Raw genomic sequence first — 22,085 nt, forward strand, 5'->3', positions numbered from 1 at the left:
AATTGTGCAAACAAAATGAGACGGAGGGAGTATCATATATTATACTACTTATATTTATTATTGTATTGTTGTATATTGATATAAAGCTGAAGCAAAAATAAAGATTCTCTTTATTTAGTATTTTGTTTAAGGAATTTTTGAATTTTTTTTTTTCTGTGTTTAAATTGGTGACTTATTGAAGATTTAATTATTTAGATGAAAAGACCGAAGCAAATGGCATTTCTCACCCTAAAATGATTAATCAATTTATAATATATTAGTCTAATAACTATATATTCATTGAAAGTTCCAATAAAAATTTAGACTCTTCTACTCTGGTTTCGATAGGTAAGAACTTAACAATGGCAGCTCTATAGGGCTTTATATATTGTTTTAGCAGTTGCAATTTCACACCAACTCACCTTCTCGTGAAATTGGAACTACTTGAAATCTTCAAGGTAAAATAATATATTAAGCCAAGATGTATCTGTAAGTGGAGTGACAAAGATTTCAGTGTTTCTGTAAGGAAAAATTTTTTAACTACAGAAAAAAATAAAATCCTTCGGGCAGAAAACTGCAACTAGAAAGTTGCGAATAAATTAATAAATTACAAAAAATTGCCCATTACATCAACAATAGTTTCAGAGCATACGTGTGATACAATACATTGTCTTTGCACTACAAGTTTCAAAATACAAAGATTTTCTCCGCCCATGATGAACTATAACAATTTTTTTTGACATACAAGGCAACCCTTCTTCCTCCAAGTTCCTTCTCCCACCAATAATAGAAAATTTAAAATTATTAACACATCCAAGCACAATACATCACAGTAGAGGTCATACACATTGCATTCATGATCTCACGTCTTTCAGTACTCCTCCCTTCTCAAGCTCACCAACTAGATCCCTCAATGAAGGAACTTTCATAGCTAAAGTTCTATACAGTCTAGAATATCGAGCTCGGGTGCCATCTGCTGTTCTTGCTAAGGCTAGCAAGCTTAGAGCCTCAGGAAGTTGAGAGAATACTTGTTTCATTTCCTCCAAGCTCAAGTTTTCTAATACGGGTGGTCTTGGAACAACTCTTACTATTTCACCGCCTTTAGGTTCCTGAACTCGAGCATCTGCTTTAATGACCAATTCTGAATTTGAATTTGCTCCACACTTTATGATAAATGGTGTTGTGGATCCTGTGTTGAATTGCAAAACATTCCACTGTGCCACATCGGTTTCTGTACCAGACCCCAAATCTGCAGATGTTTTCCTACCATGTACTGAATCATGAAGGTGATCATCTTCTTCAGGAATTGACTGCAATGGAAAATAGATAGAAAAGTCAGGGGAGGGGAGTAAACTGACTCGCAATCAAGTGCAAACTTGGACAAAATACCTTTTCTTGAACTTGGAAGATAAAGTATTAATAAATACCCAACAAGATTTACAAATATAACAGAGAAATAATTAGGTGAACTTAGTCCATCAGTCAAGCAGATTAAGCCTATCAAAATGGGACGGCATCACTAGATAATGATCAAAAATCAAACTCCGACATTCACTTGAATGGTAAATTCACAAATTCACCATTAATGAATGTTAAAATTGTGCCATCATTTAATAATGTTTTTCATATAGGTTTAGCCTGCAACTACGAGATAGAATAAATCTAGGCACATTTTTTCAGTATAAGATAATTTTGTTTTGTTCATGTAAATGACTTACAAGAAAAAAGCAAAATCACCTTGTAGAAGAGCAAGTTCACTCTCATTCCTTTACTTGAAACTTATAAACTTAATGTTCAGAACAAGGTTATCAAAATTGCTTTTTTAACTAGAACCAGTGGACAATTGACTAAATCGAATCATAGAGTTGGAAGACTTTAGAAATCACCTAAAACAGCACAGCTCCAGATACATATTGCATAACACACATTACACTGGTGATTAAAAATACAATTCGTATCAGTTCTAGTAATATTTGCTCACTCAAATAAACCAAGTTCACCACATCAAACATAACAAAAATATAATATAACAACAATAAATAGATAGAATAAAATTAAAAACTAGAAATATTCATTAGAAAGAAGACAAAATTGGAATCCCTAATTCCATTTAAACACAATGTTTTTGGCTGATGCCTTACGGGCTTCATATGGGTTTTTTAATTGCAGAAATTATCCATTTGATAAAAAAACATTCCATTTAGTCAATTTTAGTGCCAATATAAAATATATCCGATTTTAACAATGATTTAAAAATTACGATTTTGTATACGAATGTCACATTTCTCCATGTTGAAATCGTAACTCGTATGATCTCATGAGGTGAATAGCGATTTGATAACATTGATTCAGAAAGAAATGTCACTGAAAAATAAAACTTGGTTCATTTCCATTCGTCTTTTTCTTTACTAATTGCTTAGAGGACACAGCAGGAATCTACATAATAAAACCATATTGTAATTGAATTAAATATATTTTATTTCAAAGAATTTGCATTTTGAAACAAAGTATAGACTTGAGTTGAGATGATTAGGATATATAAATGAAGTTGGGACGCTTCCCTCAAAATGTAAACTTTCTGGCCCATTATCTCAACTAACCCAATCAATTTGTGCAACACAAAGTTTCTAAGTTAGTTGAACCCTCGATCAAATGTGAATGTTTCAATAAATCATATGCATATTTCTTACATTCCAGTCTCAGCCCAAGAAACAGGGACCATGCATAGAAACTGGCAGCTATAAAGAGAGTAACAATAATATATATATATATATATATATATATATATATATATATATATATATATACCTCAACCATATGGCGAGCATCTGCTAGTTGTCTCTGAGCACAAGGGTGATCAATTTCAAGAAGGGAAGGCATCCGCTCCCCAAGTTCATCTAGAGAACTGAGCATTGATTTCTTCTTACTTTTACTCAAGACATCTACTGAGGATTGTCTCAATATATCCTGTTCAAAAAGTAATTTGGCCATCGTCAGTCATTTACTCCACTTTCAACCCAATGACCATAAAAGACAGGATAGTTTCATAAAGATAGGAAACCTTCACTTGCTTCAGTATGCCATCCAGAGAAATTAAAGATGCTAATCGTGCATCCTCAGCAGCAGTAGAAGGATTATGAATAGGTGAACCTCCATCCTCCAACGTTAACATGGCTACATCGCCCCTCAATTGTTGCAAAATCTAATGAAAAATAAACAATATAAACCAAGAAAGATAGTACCTTTAAGAACCAAGGAAAAAAAAGTTATGGAAGGACAACACCAAGGCATGCTAATTAGGTGAAGAGCTCTACCTTTCTTCTTTTATGATCAACAGACTCAAGAGCTGAACGCAGTTTTGCTACTTGTGTAGCATCTTCTGCCTCCTCAGTAGCTAAGGTGCCAGCAATATCCTAAGAACAAACTGAAACATCAGAAAATCCCAAATAATGCCCAGTCATGAGCACATCCTCCAAAAAGCAAAACTAAAGAGTATTCAGAAAATAAAGAAGAAAAATAAATAAATTTCAGATGCCAAAATTTTTTTTTTTTTTTTAAGTTACAATCATAAAGAAACCACATCACCAGGTATAGCAGATGACATTTGGCATCAATATATAACTGCTGACAATTAAAGAATAGGCAGTTTGATGTAAGGTACCATTGGAACATATAATAAACTCGGACCAATCATACAGTGATGCAACAAAGTGAACCTTCAGTATTTGGGACGATTAGCACAGGTTTTTAGTTTTTAAGATTCCATGAAGTAACGAACATTAGAGAGAGAGAAGACAATTGGCAGAAAGATCTAAAGTCTGAAGCAAACACAGAATCAAGGAGCTCCCAGCATTTTCTGTTTCATTGAGGGATTCCTAGCACAAAGGTCGAGATAATGAGGGATTCTGAGCTGGATGAATGAATGAATACTTTCTGAATATAGCCCTGAAAATGAAGATAACCATGAACAACAGTCGTAAATAAACTCTTGGATGCACGCCATCTTTGTTAGCTTTCCTTTCTCAAACTCTCAGTGTAAGTTTCAAACAATCAAATAATTACTAGAATGGAATCATTGCCAAAGAGAACTTTTAAATTAGTAAACTATGTAAGGCTATAATGTGTCCAAATTTGAATAATTAATTATTCAATTGAAGTATAAAATTTCTCTTACTCATCTCTCCCATCTTCTTAAAAAATTTCCAGTGGGTCCATTAAGTAAAAGCCCTTGAAATTTTTACCGTATTTGTTTTCTAGTGTTTTTCCCTCAAGTTCAGCGGCAAATGCAGCTAGCTCTTCCCTTAAATAGCAAAGCAAACATACTCAGACATGAGGGACAACAAGAGATTGCTAGAGGGGTGCAATCGAGCTGAGGTTAGCCAATATTGGTTATTTCAGGCTTGGCTCCCATTAATAAACTAGTCAAGCCAAGTATCGTCAGGCTCATGTAAACTTGCAAGTCGCAAGTCTGAATGAGCTTAATCAAGCTTAAATTTTTTGTCGACTGGGGTTATTGTTACTTCCTGTTCTATGAACCTCTATAATTGTACAGCTTCCTATTCTATTATTATACTTGTAGATAAATACTAACTATTGTAGAGTTTGATAGATGAGAAACCAAGGAAAATCATTTACATTAGCAATTAATTTTTATAAAGTATATTTATGAACAAAAGTTGTAAATAGGGGTGTAATTCGGATGGTATGGAATGATTGACCATCATTCCAATTTTGCTCCAAAATATTTTGGAATTTGAAATTGTATTTCATTCCATTCCAAATATTTTTTGGAATTTAAAATTTTATTCCATATTATTCCATTGAAATTCGGTTTGGAATTTGATAGTTCCAAATTTCTTAATCATAAATACAAATCTAATACATTGTGACATTTTTTAAAATGTAAATTTTTAAATTTAATAAAGAATAATCACCATATTTTTATACATACATGCTAAAAAGACATAATTAAAATTTTAAAATAATAAATTAATATCATATATAACTAAAAATCAAAATATTTAATCTTACATGTTTATAAATAGTAGGTATACTTCACTCTTAACATTTAATAATTCAGTTTATATAATTAATAATAATATTATTATAAAATCAACAAAAGATAATATTATTCATATTAGGATATACCAATATATGTAATCACCAAATCCATTAAAAAATGCTGCTTTTTATGATTAAAAAAAAAAATCCATCAAAAGTGCTAAATCCACAAAAAAATACTTCACCCATCCCAAAATGTTTAAAAAACACATTAATTATAGTGTCACATCATCCAAAATATCTATATTTTTCCAAAATTGTCCTCCTCTAAAACAAAAAAAAATTATTCCTAGAATTTAAAATCATTTATAATGAGGGGTATAAAAGAAAAATAAATATATTTTAAGTCAAGTGGACAAACATTTTGGGATATCCAAAAATAGAAACATGGACAAACATTATGGGACGGAGGGAGTATATATTATGAGTCTAAGCATACTAAAACATTTCAAACCAAGAAAGTGTATATAAGTATTCAAACACATATTATATATTATTACTAACTAGGGTCAAGGTTGAAATATTCTATTAAACTATGTAATTTTAGAATTAAATAGAAGTTTTCTTAAAAAAATATGAAAAATTAAAGATATTTTATTCTAATCTTAAATTTAATATTTTATTTTAAAACATATAATCACAAACTAAAGAATAATAAAATAAAATTTTAGTACATGGATTGAAATATGGAATTTTATTGTTTGTTTCCATTCCATATTCCATATACCAACATTTTAAAAAGTACATTCCATTTTAAATTCCGTATTTCAAAATTTCATTCCAAATTAATATTTGGTTTGGATTTTGGAATTTCAATTTGGATGGGAATGTTCCAATCCAAGTTACACCCCTAGTTTTAAATGAAATCATATATATATTACACTTTACACACACACACACATATAAACGAGTAGCTCACAAGCTTAGACAAGCCAAGCTTTGCAAAGCTCAGGCTCAAGCTCAGCTCATTCATTAAAAAAAAGCATGAAAACAGAAGCTTGAGCAAGCTTTTATTAAGCCAAGCTTCAAGCAGTTTACGAGCATCTTGGTTCATTTGCAGTCCTAATTGCCAGGTTCAATCCTTGGATAACATGTTCAGCCACATACAGCTATCTAATTTAATAATAAGTCTCAATCAATGAAAAGCACACCTTTAAATGTTGCAATTGGGAAGTGTAGACCCGCTTAGCATACTCAGACAGAAGTTGCCCAAGAGCATCTGTGTTGGGAGGCAGTGCAGCACCGAGTCCAGCCATCCAACCATCCATGATTGCAGTTGAAAGGAGTTCTAACTGCCCGCTGCTGCCCCCTGATGCATCATCTCCTGTAACAGAAAGAAACTCAAAATTTTCTGCAAGCCAGGACCTAATCTGACGCTGCAGTTCACCAGCTGGAGTATGAACAAAGAGAGCAGCAAGAGCCTTGTTTCCTGTCGCAAAACTTTTTGCCTCCTCTTGTATTTCCCTTAGTTTTCCACCAGTAACCTGTTGCCTCCATGTATCCTGTAGACATGATAAGAAGATTCTTAGGGCCCGTTTGCAACGAGTCTTGTAGAAGATTGTTTCCTATATACTACAGGAATTAAGAAAATATATGATCATCAAAAGCATCAGTACGTGGTTCTAAAACACCACTTGGTGGCAATGCAATAGCATGAGCAAAGTGAACACTTCAGAATTAAACTCTCATTATTCTTCCGAAACCAAATATTGAACCTTTTCTTTTGTTCCTTATCTGTTTGGTTGGATTAAACATAATTTTGCTAATGCACCCTGCATGCGAATACTTTCTGTCCATTGGAGGCAGCCAGGCTTATATGTTTACATTTTATCTAGCACTGAAGGAACAACAGGAAAAAAGAAAAACAAAAAGCCAATTTGACAGCAACTACCTGATCAATTCCTCGCATTCTCAGAACAACTGATGACAACTTAGACTTCTTTTCTGGCTTTATATTCACTTTAAATCCCTGGATTTGTTCTTCTGCATACCGCACAGGAGATCTTCCAGGACTGTTACCTCGGCTGGAACTTCTACTACGTCCAGTATTAGCCTTTTCTAAAAAGCACTCAACAGGAGAAACCTATAAATGTGGCAGGAAAAATGGCATGCACAGAGATGTCAGTGAAACTACAAGTGACTGCAGCTCTGCTCAAGAAAAGAACTGAATAAAAGCCCAGCATCTAATGCGTTTACCTTAATGGACTGCAGTTCTGGGGACCTAGCAAGTAGAGATCTTATATACAAAATTCTGACCCGGGAAACTAGCATGGTATCCATAACCCTTCTAGGCTCCATTTTTCGGATAAAAGAGAATACAGCATCTCTAATTTCAGCAAGTATTTCATGCTCTCTAGAAGCACCAGCTTTAATGACTGCTGCCAGAACCTGCAAAAATAGCTGTTACCATCAAGAAGGGTTCGAGGGTTGCAAAATGTACAAAGTCCCCAGTTTGCCAACACAAAACGTGAGGCTATTCAATGCAAGATTTTCATCCAGGGCAAATGAAAGATATAATAGCAAATGCATGGTTAAATAGCCACACCATATATGTAATTAACTCTAGATAGCTGGATAGACAAAAAGCATCAAGTTGACCCCGAACAACCAGTTCCACCCTGATACAGCATAATTTAAACCACCAGAAAAAGAAGAGAACAGTGGATGAGGAATTGATAAATAACAAAATTCCTACAGCCGTTTTCCAACAAACATTTTCCAAGAAAAACATAAACAAAGATGAAGAAACTTGAATGTGTAAGCTTTTTAGTGATACAGACACCACAATAAATCTAATCTCTGTCCTTATCCATATGGGAGTAAATCATTGGAAGGACCCCTTTTCATTCAGAGTTTAAAATGATAATATATTTCAAACTGAAATAAAATTTCATAGAACATACAAATCATAGTGAGACTGGAACTTGTCCAGACTCCAACTGAATAATAGAACAATCAAAGATCCATACCAACATCAAAAGCTTGTTTGCTCCATCTGAAATGGCAGCAAGGCTATCATATTGTTCAGGATCAAAGTCATTTAGAGCAGCTGTAAGATACTCTCCAGCTGGCGTCGATTTAACTTTCTCAGAACCTGATTTAACCAAAGCAACTGTGCCATCAATCTTATCTGGCACTTGTGGTGAAGGAACAACATCCATAGAACGTCCTTTATTGTTGTAATCATTCCTGATGCAAAAGAAGCACAATGAAAATGATGACTACAAACATATGAATAAATGACGAAAAAAAACAAACAAGCATAACTACTGTAAGTTGTGTAAAAATAACACCTTCCAATGTCCCGAGATTGGACATTTATTGTTCCTTTGGATAATGGACTTGACAGCTGAGGAAAAAAAATAACAAAGTCAGAAATATGGAGCCACTTGTTAGATTGACAACAGAAGAATTGGTACCAAAAGTAAACCAATACTATCCCACTAAATGGGGTAGCCCACAAGAGGAAGAAGCATTAGCAACAATATGGTTTGAAAGCACTACAGTTTGGAAGTATAAGAGCCACCTTCACAGTACACACTGATCCTAAAAATGCATTTGCAATGCATGCTTATCTGCCTACAAACATAATAAACTTAATTTTGAAAACCAGTAAGGTCACCAGAAGCAAAGAGAAAAAATAATAATCTTGTCTGCACATGCATGGATGCATACATACAAACATACAAAGAAACTGATAAAGGGTACCAAGAACAATGCTGTGAAATAGTTTTTACTAACATCAGGATGAAAAAAGTACCTGAGGAGATCCAGCTAAAGATGCTTTCTCTGTTAATCTATCAAACAATTTCTCATTTTCTTCATGCAATCTCTGTAAAAACACAGAGGAGTAAACTACATTAAGGGAGCAAGTTCATAGAGGTAGGATTTAGATAAATGGGACCTGATGAAAAAAAAATGCCATTTTTTTATTGAAGAGGCATAAGCTGCCAACCATTTTTCTTTTCCTTCTTTCACCATAGGGAAGCAAATGCAAGCATGCTTATGCATATCCATTGTCTAGAGTTTTCACTGACAAGCAGCTCAATGTTTGTGCAGTAATTTCCAATTTCCAAATATGTGTTTAAATGGGAAGCACACCTCAATTAGTGCATCACGTTTTTTGAGTTCCTCTTCAAGTTTCTTAGTAACAATTGAAGAATCTATACTGTCCCCTGTTGCCTTGGAAATTGATGAAATTCCAGGCCCAGGTTGTGAGCCAAATGTTGAGCTAGGGACACCAGAATTACGCACTTCACTGAGTTGTGACTCCATGCTTTTAATTTTGGCCTACATCAGAAAGTGAACGTTACGTCCTGATGCAAATGAAGAATAGAATTTGACTAGAAGAACGGTAAGTTGGAAACATAATTATAATTTTCTATTTTCAATCATAAATTAAACTGATCTCTATTGTCAATAAAAATTAGGAATAAAACACAAGCTGAACTATGTTCAAGGAGGAGAGAAGTGTCAAAGCAGTTCTACAGAAAGAATATTAAAGAACAAATTTCATCCGCAACCACAACTCTACCTTGCATATCAAATTAATAACGTATATTTGCATAAAATTAGCAAAATACAATGAACTAAACAATTAGTCCATGTAGGTGGACAAATAATTTCAGAATCAACCATGTTAAATGTAGCAACACATACTCAGAGATAAAGGAAAATTGATGCACCACCAACCTGTAATGTCTGAATTGTTGAATCTCGTTGCTGCATCTGCATTTTCTGCTCCTGCTCCATCTGTAACAGTTGAGCTACTTGATTTCTGAGCTGAGCATTTTGCTCCTTTTCTATCTTATGCTTGTCAGCAAGAATGATGTTCTCAGACTGCATCAATTATACAAGAGCAATGTAACAACTCGGCATCATGCTTACCTAAAGACTGACGCACAGCACAATTAATTGTAGAATGACGTTAAAGCTACCCGTCACCCCAACAACCCCCCCCCCCCCCCCAAAAAAAAAAAAAAATGTGGATCTTCAGAATGCATGCCATCATTCAGGAAAATAAATATTACATATTTTAATAAAATCAAGGATCTTTGTACTCCTAATGCATACAAGCATTTAAGCAAAAAAAGAAACAGAAACATAGTAGGCTAATGACCAATAATATTTAAAAACAAAAACCAATACCAAAACAGTATAACTCAAAACTATACAAAAATGAAGTCACAAAACCTTTAAATCTGATTGCAATGTGAAAGAAACTTTCCACGCCTTCTGAACCTCATTGTAAAGTAGGACACACTGCTCATTTGCCTCCTTAAGTTCCTGCTTTAGTTCCAAAACCTCCTGTTTCAGATCCTGGATTTCCTTTTCCTTCTCATATAACTCCTTCCGTGCATCGTTTGCCTGCAAGAACATCACAAATTAAAGAATTAGCACGTTCCACAATGACATCATCCATGAAGAGATGGCATGAAACTTTCAAAATATGGCATACATAAGTAAAATGGTTGTGCATCTAAAAGGTCACCTTTCCAACAGTAACTCAAAGATAGAAAAAATTGTTGAGTGTAGTCACACATTAGTTAGGAATAATAAATATAAAAGGCATATAAGTGATGCAGGTCAACTATACTATTGGATAGTGACTAGTCATTTTTGGCAATTGTTGGACTTTATTACAAGCTCAACTTAATTTATACACTCAAGCCCCTTTGTCTTTTGCCACCTCCTTCCTATTAACCCAAAATTATAACATGTATCAATGCAAGTCTGATCTGGTTGTCTGATTTCCGTCTGGATGTCCAGTCCCACCGGCTTGGCCAGGTATCCAACTGCATTTCTAAGGGAGTGTGGGACTTTATTTCAAGTGGCTAGTCATTTTGGCAATGGCTGAACTTCATTACAAGCCCAAATTTAATTTATACACTCAAGCCCCATTGTCATGTATCACCTCCTTCTATTTATTCAAAATTATGGTATCAGAGAAAGACTAATCTTGTTGTCCGATTTCCTGTCTAGATGTCCAGTCCCACCGGCTTAGCCTGGTATCTAATTGTGTCTGAGGGAGTGTTGGACTTTATTTCAAGTGCATGTACCAAGTGGATGTACTTGTCACTCGAGCAGGAGTGTTGAATGTTATCTCATATTAGTTGGGAATGAAAAATACAAAGGGCGGCCAGCTATCCAATTGGGTAGTGACTAGTCATTTAGGCAATGGTCGGACTTCATCACAAGCCCAAACTTAATTTACAGACTCAGGCCTCATTGTCTTTTGCCAACTCCTTCCTATTAAATCAAAAGTATAACAAAAATAAATTAAAAGCAAATGGAACCGAATTAGTAGAATGGTAAGATGCGAAGATAGGATAAAAGTCATTCATGAGAACCCATAGAAATTCATCCCTGGTATTTCCATTTTCTTTCCTTTCATTCATACACAAAGCAAAGGGCCTACAACTGTTTCTGGGAATATGTTGGCTATAGTTAGCAATATTTTTCCCATCCATTTACTAGTCTTCATAAATTTTTTGCTTTGCATAATGGTCTACTTTTTTCCTCAGTGACACTAGTGTCTTGTCCCAGAAATTTAATTTTTATTTATAGGAATCATAATGACCAGGAGATGAAAAGGCTATCTTTATTATATTTAATCACCTTGCTAAGATATAAAGAAGGGTTTTGTGCTTCGATTTTTTCCATTTTTATTAAATTCAGTCCCTTGAAATTGGAACCTCATGCAGCCAGACAAGTCCTTCATGTAGCTCTCAGTTTTGTCAAAATCCTCAGACGCAATTCCAAGACCCTCTCATGACCAGTCCTTTCACTTGGCCAACATAATTCAAGAAATTAAAAGTGTTGCTCAACATAAGAGCTTTTATTTGGTTTATAGTTCTCCATAAGGTGAATGCTATTTTTGTATTATAGTAAAGAAGGCCTAGCAAAACACTAAAATCTTCTCATTGGTGCGTCATTTTTAGGAAGCATATAAGGTCATTTTCAAATAACTTTACATTATGAGGTGGTTCGCACAATGTAGAATCATATTTTCGGTGTTTTTGAGGAGCGTGGAAATGTCAAAATTTTTGTGGGTTTAAAATAGAAAAGGTTTGAGATAGGAGATATTCACAATTCTTTATTATCGGTGCTTCTTTATGTAGTATCAAGGAGTATTTGATGGATGCAAATGCGCATATTTCAAAAATCAAAAATCTGGCCATTAATCTGCTGTGTGGAAAGGCAGTTTGCAGCTTCCATGGACTCATACGAGCTTTTCAGGGGGGCACCTCTAAATTTTGTTACTATTATTTAGCTTAATAGGAGGACAAAAATTGTTTTGTCTTTCTTTTTTCTTTTCTTTTTCCACATGTAGTTGTGCAAAGGGAAAGAAAGGAAAAAAAAAAAAAAAAAAAAAAGAAAGCTGCTCCTCATTTTATCCTAAATTAACAAATACATGTCACCCTCTTTGATACCTATGAATTTACCTTGGACTTGTGCTGCAACCAAAGGCACATGTTGATAAAAGGAAAACATATACCAGAAAGAAAATGTTGCTAAACAAATTATGAGAAATTACCAATGCATTCAAAAGTAACAAGAACTTACCACATCTCTCCATTTCTTGATTGTATCGCGATTTCCAAGGCTCAGCGTAGCATTTCGAGCTCTGGAACAAAAATTAAGGGATGATAATGTCTCAGACAAGTTTGCAGCATTTGGACACACATTCAGTATCATCAAAGTTTTTGCAGTTCCACCTACAGAAAAAAATACGTGTTTATACATTTGAATCTTGAATTATAAACAGATATACAGTAGCAAGAAATTAATGGAAGTTAAAGAAAAAAAAAGAAACAAAGAAACAATGAAAAAATGAGACAAGAAGCAAACTTGATACATTATTAAATAACAACTATAGAACCTCCTTTTTCTAACAGATCAATAACAATAACATATTCAAGACAGATCACTAGATAAAACACAAAAGAAAAGTCAGAACAAGAATTATCATGTATTGCAGAGGACTAGAGGGATAGATGATCCCCACCACCGGTGTGATGTCCTGGTTGGAGTTAGATAAAATATTTGTAATTAAGCATTCATCTCTGATTATATTGTTGCCATCAGAAGGACCTAAAAATATTCTGAAGCTTTCAGCGACCTACCAATTTACCTTTGTACCCAATATAATGATTGGTAATGGATTAAGCATTAAATAACTGGCAACAATATACCTGGAAACAAACAATCTAACAATGAACTAAATGTAATATGCTAAGGGCACAATCAGAAACTATTATACATTCCATTCTTTAGACCATTTTTGCACTCCTTTTACAATTCTGATTGTAATGGTGCAAAAAATATTCTGTCTATGCACAAGAGTGTGATACCTAGGGAGTCTGCAAGTATTTGTGTGAGCATTGAATTTTCATAAGGAACAACTTCCTTCCTTGAAGTCAAAGAAGACATAACATCTCCCAACCTGCCATAAGAAATATGCATAGCCATTAGGTCATGGAATGAGATGACAAGGGTAAAATCAGACAACACAAGTCCTACATGCCAAGATGAAAGGATCCTAATACGCCACCATGCCATGTACATCTAGCGTAACTTATACAAAAAGGAAGTTTAATATGCCAGGTTAGTTTTTTTTTGGACTAATGCCAAAGTTAGAGTTTAAGTTATAGGATTATGTACAATTATATTTTCAGGAAAAAAATACGGGAACATGAGATTAAAAAATTCTTGACTCTACCAATTGGCACCAAAAAAATACTCTATGAACAAAAGAGCTAATACAACATACGCTGAAAGTGATTTCATCACATGCAGAACGTCTGTCACACGCTCCCCACTATCATCTTCTGTAATTAAACCTTCACTTCCTGCTAGATCAACAAGAGAAAGCTTGCTATACAAGTTTTCTCCACTGACTATATTGTGATAATATATGTGTATTGTTATGATCCTGAGAAGGGAAGACAAGAAATTTAAATAAGCAAATAGAGATCAGAAAGTAAGGGCCATAACACACTTGGCATAAACACTCAATATATTAAAATACTCATAATCATACTTAAATTTGTTGCAGATAGCAAGTTTTTCTGTAATGATCTTCTTTTATTAAGATGAATGCAAATGATTTAAGGATTACAGTTTTGATGCTTCTGTTCATTAAAGCTACTCTTAAAAATAAAATAGAGAACAGGTGATTTTAGCACACGAGAGGTTGCAAAAAAAAGGTTTATTCAAAACTACGTTCTACTATTAATGAAGCCAAATGGGACCATTAGTTATTTTGTCAGAGTCTAATGAGTTACAATCACGCTTTTAATGATTCAAAATGTGTTGGAAAGCATGTATGCATGGACTTTAGATTGGAGGTACAAATATTTTGAGGTCTTATATAATATCTTAATGAGGGTGCTTTGGTATAATGGTAAAGTTATTTTGCTTATGACCTGAAGACCGAGGGTTCGAGCCATGGAAACAGCCTCTCTATAAAAGCAAGGGAAAGGCTGCATACATCAACGCTCCCCAAAGCCCACACATGTGGAACTCTAGTTCACCTTTTATATGTAATCTTAACTATTTATTATAAGATCTATAATTTTCTAGTTGAGAACTCTAATTGGAGTGGTGTTTATTGAGAGTCAATAGACATACATGAATTCAATAAGGAACAAAGTTTAGTTTCATGAAGAAAACCAGTATTGTTAATCATGCCTAATTAAGTGACTATGTTCAGAAGGCGTAATATATTAATAGTCAATTCATTTGAATAATTTTCACAACCTAACATGGTATCCTTCTATAGCAATGTTAAGGGACTTCCTTCTAAATAGAAAAGCTAAGGTTTATAATATTTCCCATGGGTTAAACTAGTTAAATGATCAACCATTGCCCTATAAAAAACAATCATGTGTTTGCTCGTCTGTGTGTGTGTGTGTGTGTGTATTCTGAGAGAGAAAAATGGAGTCTTTTATAAGTCAAAAATATGGGCCATACAAGTGTGATACATTGAACTTTGATGTGTCATTTCCCCGTCTCTGAAATGCAGCTTTCAAGACTCTAGAAAAATCTAAAGGGTTGTCAACTTTTTCTGGCACAAGCTCTATAAAAGATTCCACTGATCCCATGCAAATTTTTTGCAGACTGGTCTGTGATTCTGATAGTAAATCCCTTATCTAAAGCAGCATGAGAAGGGCCCACGTTAGAGCATTTAGAAATGTGGTTGATTCAAAGCCACACTTCAATTGAAAAGCAAAAAACTGAAAGTAGGAAACTCAAATATACATCAATGGAAAAAAGAAGTATGATGATAGTATGAGATCAATGCATAACCTGTTCATTGTAGAGCTCAAAAACTGTAACAGAGAAATTGAATCGACATGTACTGGTTGAATCAGAGTTAACTAAATCAAACAACTCCTCAAAACAGCGAGCATATAGACCACGATCATGGCTAGATCCTTCCTGGGAAAGTATAATCATGTCAATGAAGCAATGTTCAATATATACTATAACCCTACATGAAAAGGGGAATTAAAGTAACACTGCAAGGCCAGAAAACCACAGAATCAATATGAACACATAATTCTATATCATCTGGTCTCTCTAGAAATCAGAAAGCTAGTTTCAACAAAAAGATGGTGAAAGGAAGTTCAGCCACAGTATTAGATATATATATATATCACAAATCAGTCTATCTTAACCACGCCAATTTAGTTTCTTCCAGACAATTTTATATTTAATGTGATGGGCAAAGAATTTGCAGCTGTGATATATTATTACAGAGCTTACCACACTAAGAAACTAGATAAGATCAACCTAACATGGGAAAAAAAATCATGCAAGTATGCACAAAGAAAATAGACAATCATTATAGGTTTACACAAACAGATATATGAACAAAGATGTGGAGAGAGAGAGCAACCATAGTGTGTGTCTTTCCAGAGCGAGTTTGTCCATATGCAAATATTGAAACATTGTATCCATCCAAAGCTGATTGCACATATGGTTGAACATCACTAAACAGTTCACCTGCATGACAAAAAATGCCAAGATATTTGAGCAAGAAGCTAGCACATGAGATAGCACAAATAAACAAATGAAGTGCCACAATGACCCCATTTATTATGGAATTGTTCAATAGTGAAAAAATAAATAAGTTTCACATAGAATAAGCAAAATTTTAAACAAACCTTGTCCAACATGAGGTCCATACACTCTGTCAAATTCAAAATCTTTTTTGGGATTGGCAAAGGTGTCATCACCAGTATTGATGCGGACAGTGCAGTCATCAGGAAACTCAACAACAGAAGAACCTTCATCTTCAAATAATGGTCGTGCACGGCAGAAAACCTTTATGTTTCCTGAAATTGAAAATATAGTTCAGAAAAATGACTGCTATGAGAATCTTTTAAGCTGAATGAAGCATATTTTAGAATAAAAATGGCAAATTTAGAAAAGATAACATACTGCACACATGTGAATGTCTATGCATGACTTCTCAAAAAAAAAAATGTGTATGCATGAGAGAGAGTTTATGTGCATATATATTCAGAAGGGCGAAGCTACAGAAGAATAGTACCTTTGGCCGTCAACAAGTCATTAAACAGCCTTTTCTTCTCATTGATTAACGGAGATATTCTAGCCTCAGTTTCAAGGGCAACTTGATCTGGCATTTATATTCAGATAAAGTTCAAATCCATCAACAGAACCCACCAACAACAAAACCTTGAAAAGAAGCAAAGATGGTGTGACAGTGTGAAGCACATAAAACTTTACAGATTTGAATAATTTTATACATACACAATCTCAACGATATAACAACGTCCAAAACAGACTTCTGTTCAGCATGTATGTCAACTTATGGTATGCATACAAATACAAAGCCCCTAAACTTAGAAAATAATCTCAGAAATACATTTACATATTAAATTAAATACTCAAGCAGAGGAACAAATCATCACCCAAAGGGGGAAAGACTGTCTTTCTGAAAGTATATAATAGAGGAAATAGCATAGCACAGACGAGCTCGATTCCTTACCTAGCTTGCGAGTTTTCTCAGCAAGAACACCTAAATAACGTGTTACTCGTTCAAGTTTTGCATTAGAATATTCCTGTAGATCACTTGCTTCTTGCCTCAACTCCAAGTAGTCTTCCTTTGCAAGCTGTTCAGAATATGTGAATACATATTTTTTTCAATTAATGTAAAAGAGAATTTATTGAAGGTGCGCATCAATGCTAAGAAAGCAAGGAAATCACTCTCTTATCTTGTTTGGCATTTATTGTTTCTAAAAGAGGAAGAAAAAGATGGTTATACTACCCCTTCATTCTCCTCCTAGGAGTTGAAATTGTTTACACCCTGAATCAGGGTATAAACCTTTTCAACTTAATGAAGGGGAAAATGACTCTTTTCAAATTATCCATTATACCTAATAATGTATTGATCATTAACATGATAAGAAACTTTTTTTTGCCTCCCTTCCCTTCCCCTCCATCCCTTTTATCCATGCATATTAAAGCAGTTTGAACATCGGCAAAGAAAAACAATAAAGAATGTACACCAACATAAATTCTGCCCCATAATACAAGTAACGTTACAATCTTCTCTAATAGTCTAATGGTTTATGCCAATCAGAGCAAAGTCCTAATTGAAAATAATAGATGATTGGCATGTCAAAAGCATATGATATCCCTCAATGTCCTTAACCCTTTGCGATAATATTATACCTTACTGCTAGGACCCGTTTTTTTTATTCAAAGATATTTTCTAATTTTTACATTTTCTAGTATTTGATAAAGTGGCGAGTAAAAACACTTTCCCAATACAGAAATAACTAAATCATTTGAAGGAAAATGACTTCCTAGACTTCTACTAAGTAGAAAAAGTGGGGGGTATGGACGGAGTGGAGGAAAACTCAGAAGAAACCAGACACATATACACACTAATTCACCAACCATAGCTAAGTTCTGTTAGTCATTGCCAAGTCACAATTGGCAATCCTGGATCACTGGTGATATAGGTGTTCTAGAAAAAAGTCTACATGGGGAGGGAGGATACTGACCATTGAATGTAAAAAACAAAAAGAGAATACCTCAAGGAATTCTTTCCGAAAAGGCATTGTGGTCATGAATTACATCCAATTCCCAAAGGATGATGAGTTCTTATTCAACTGCTCAAAACTGCAAATTTCTTTACAGCTTGATGTTGATGATGAGATGGATAAATTATGTATCCTAGACCACATAACTACATAAGTAAATTCCGAGCATGACCACAAACCTTTCTTCAACCATATAGCAAAAAAGAGGCCATCCAGACACAGAATTCTTTTTACCCATCCAACAAATCAAAATGATTGTTTTGAAGTCCCCACTAAAGCAAGCTCGTTACACATTAGGAAGACTTACAAGAACGGCAGCATACAACTTTACTATATTCCAGCAACAATCACTTTGGTACATCATAAATTGTGAAGAATAGTCTATTGGACTAAAAAAAATAACAAACTAAAAAATACAATAGGGTTGCACCTTTTAAGGCCCAAATGACTAATCCATTTCCAACAAAATCAAGTCTGAATCACAACTATTATCTGTTGCAAAGTCACGTATTATAAGCTGTATCCAATAAATATCAATTCTGCCTTTATTCCCAGTTTACTTCTCAAGGGAGGTAGATCCCATAAATAGTCTTATAAAACACTAAATGAGATTGCAAATTAACCCATTCGCATCAATGCAAAGAAGGAAAACAAGGTTTTGATCTCAAAACTCATTTTATGTTGATGCTGTGCATACATGAACTCACCTCAACCTGCACCATCAAAACTTAGTTTCCTCCAAATTCACTGTTGTCTGCCCATTCTTCCAAATCCGTTTAAATTCATTGGAAGGACATGAATGGTAATACAACGTACAAGAAGAACACCCAGAAATCCTTACATGCTATTCTCTTGCTTCAGTAGTAAGGAAAAATGAAACTGAACATGCCCCTATGCTTACAAATCCTAAAAATGTTTACCACCCTCATAATTTTAAACTTAAAAGTTAAATTGGTTGCAAAGCGGCCCCGTTCATGCCATTTAATCCAGTTTCTCCAGAGAAATGTTTTGCAGAGTGTTAGAGTTAGTGAAAACCGGACACCATACCGTTGCTAATTCATCATTAGTAAAGTACAGTGAAAAAACAAAACAATTCTAAATCAGTCTTTTGCAACTCAAATTTCCACTAACATTGTCCACATTTCTACTCTCGTCCATCATTAAACCTCTAGTTACGCACAAATGTCTCACTAACAAGCTCAAAAACAAACACACTATTCAAAAATGCATTCTAGAGCTAAATTACCTTAACTTTATCCTTCAGTCGCTGAACTTTAGAAACCAAAGCCTGCTTCGACAACTCCAAATTCTCTCGCGGCAAAACCGAAGCAGCCGAGATCGAGTACCTTCGGACGAACGGCGCAGACACTTTATGTTCCTCCGGCTCCACCGACGACGACGATGACTTCCTAGGCTCAAAACCACTGACCTCCCAGTTCCACCTGTTTTTCTGCTCCGCCATTAAACCTACCTTGCTGTTTCTCTAAAAAAATTAACAAACCCAAAAGAAAAAAACTCAATGTGTAGATTCTCTAGACATCATCGTCTAAAAATTTGAGTTCCTTCTCTGCATTACTGGTTGGTTAATTGGTTTGGTTTTCCCTCTTAGGAGATTTTAATGGTGGAGGATTGGAGTGGAGACGTGGAGGATAAACGGTGACGTTTTGTGGAGCTTTTGAAAATTTGAAGACACCGTATGGGCCTTAGAAACACTAGTTTTATGTGCGTTTGGTATTTTGTTACGTTTCGCTCTCACGAATCAGATTTTGGTATTTTTGGGCTTCATGTGTTTTTCCAGATAAGGAGTTGATGTGGTGCACGTGACCGCTGTTCTTCGCTCCCTTTCTTTTCAAAATACTTTCTTATACATTTTATTATTTATTGTAATGTATTTAGATTTCTTTCATTAAAACAATTAATTTTACAAGCCTAAATCAATCACTGCATACAAGGAAAAATTATTGAAAAAAAAAATAACAGAAAGAAAAAAAAAAAAAAAAAGAAAAATGTGCATTGGCTGCTTTTGTCTTTTGCCGAGCTGGCAAACATGCATTGGCAGGTTAGTAATGGTTGGTTCTTATTGGATGCTGGACCCTCAGGATTTTATTATGTCCTATCCACTAAAAACAATGAGGCTAAAGGTTATTTAAAAATTTTGTCATATTTGATACTCTTTCCCTCCCTGTTTTATAAACAACATTTAATTTTTACATAGATGGAGAAAAAACTAATTAATATAGTAAAATTATTCTTTTTTTCCCTAAAATATCCTTCTATTAATCATTGTAGTATATACAATTCGAATATAAATATACATTAAATAGGGGTATATTGAGAAATTAAATATAGTTGTATATAATGATTTCTTATTTATTTATTTATTTATTGTATTCATATATCAATTCATGATCTATAATTTTGATTTTGTCATTTTTTATATAAAAAGCATAAGAAAGGCATAATGATTTGAAATTAATGTACACAACTATATAATAAGAAACTCATACATCTATGTTATCCTTAAAAGCAAGGCAATGATAATTACCTCCATATCAATTGCTATATAATGATTTGAAATATTTGTGTGATATGAATATTTGGATTTTGTGGAGATTATATCTTCATATGTAGAGTTTATTATTAGTACTCCATTGTTAATTAGATTACAGATTTGTAGGGGACATTATGGATATAATGATGTCTTTCATTTGATGTTTGAACTTTTACATAGTACTAAGTTGTATTGTCTAAGCATTTAAGAGTTTACTATTTTATTTATTTATTTATTTATTGTACTCATAGATAAATTCGTGATATCTGATTTTGATTTTTTTTTTTTTTTTTTTTGTTTATCAAAGCATAAGAAAGGCATGACCAACCTATAAAAATAGGTTCCTATATACTTTTTCCTTTATGCCGTGAGCTATACATGAAGGGGTAGATTCCCTTTTAAATAACATTCATTAAATTGATGATAACTTTTACAACAGAGACTAACTAAACCGCACTTCCTTATTGGCTTTAATTGAATAATATAAGCTTATCAAATAAATTTTACCAACCTAGAGTTGCTATTGCAAGAAAAATTTTACTTGAGTGCTATTTTCGACCCAAATGTTAAAACACGTGTAAAAAATTATTTATAGAGTTTATTATGTTTAAAAAATATATATTTGTAGGTGAAAAATGATTATTATTTGAATTTCAAATTAAATAAGTTGAAAGCTCAAACTTTAGAAGAGTGGGGCATTTTCTTTTTGGTTGCCTTGAAAGGGAATCATTAATGCCATATTGGAACTCAATTGATTGTACTCATGGCGAACATGTGTGCGATCCACAACTCGTAGTCCTAACCGAACAGCTCACACAAAATGTACTAAAATCCAGCTCCAGTTTAAAACCTACCTTAAATTCCTACGTCTCATATAGCAGTAGCTTTGTCTCTTTGGTTCATTCGATGAATTTTAACTATTCGTTCATGAATCGAGTAATCAACCTCAATTTATGAAAAAAAAATTACTATTTTCTAAATATTTAATATTTTTAATTAAATTTCAGACTAGAGCTAACTTAAAAATTTTGAATTATTGGTTTTTTATGCTGGTTGGACTTGGACCATTTCGAATTCATAGCTAACAAGGTTCGTTTGTAATGAAACTAATCTAAGTTTGGTGGGCCTTCCAGTAAGCCCATTTTTAAGCCCAAGTATGTTATTAGCTAAGTGGATATGTCTATTTTAATCGCAACAAAGAAGTTGTTCTACTTTCAATCCATTAATCAATCTTTTCTTATTGGTCTGTTCATTGAATTTAAATCATAATTTGTTGGTTTTTTTAATATTTTTTGATGGGTTGCAACAAAATTAATCAATTCCCCATCAAAACGGTGTGTTTTGATAATCCAAAATTATACTGTGAGACTTACATTTATATTATTTTAAGGACTCTAGCCTCAATTCAAAAAAGA

General features: G+C 33.8%; 1 protein-coding gene across 2 annotated transcripts; it reads right to left on the reverse strand.

Moving 5' to 3' along the window:
• Window positions 1-567: 567 nt before the first annotated feature.
• LOC105641677 (kinesin-like protein KIN-14B) lies at window positions 568-19,793 on the reverse strand. Of its 2 annotated transcripts, XM_089718997.1 has the most exons (23): window positions 19,366-19,793; window positions 17,060-17,183; window positions 16,601-16,687; window positions 16,212-16,382; window positions 15,944-16,050; window positions 15,352-15,483; window positions 15,016-15,194; window positions 13,814-13,975; window positions 13,395-13,486; window positions 12,607-12,758; window positions 10,234-10,407; window positions 9,733-9,879; window positions 9,142-9,330; window positions 8,801-8,872; window positions 8,334-8,389; window positions 8,010-8,229; window positions 7,237-7,428; window positions 6,932-7,123; window positions 6,192-6,542; window positions 3,294-3,392; window positions 3,041-3,181; window positions 2,788-2,946; window positions 568-1,289 (listed from the first exon to the last, which is right to left on the reverse strand). In XM_089718997.1, exons 1-23 carry the CDS (start codon window positions 19,579-19,581, stop codon window positions 834-836), a joined length of 3,870 nt encoding a protein of 1,289 aa, XP_089575123.1. In that variant the 5' UTR covers window positions 19,582-19,793; the 3' UTR covers window positions 568-833. The 2 variants fall into 2 exon arrangements, with proteins under 2 accessions (XP_089575123.1, XP_089575124.1); XM_089718998.1 differs by lacking the exon at window positions 19,366-19,793 and having other exon boundaries at window positions 16,601-16,746.
• Between the last annotated feature and the right edge of the window lie 2,292 nt (window positions 19,794-22,085).

Source organism: Jatropha curcas, chromosome 3 (assembly GCF_041381405.1).
Source record: "Jatropha curcas cultivar XTBG-Jc1 chromosome 3, XTBG_Jcur_1.0, whole genome shotgun sequence".
NCBI classification, from domain to species: Eukaryota; Viridiplantae; Streptophyta; class Magnoliopsida; order Malpighiales; family Euphorbiaceae; genus Jatropha; species Jatropha curcas.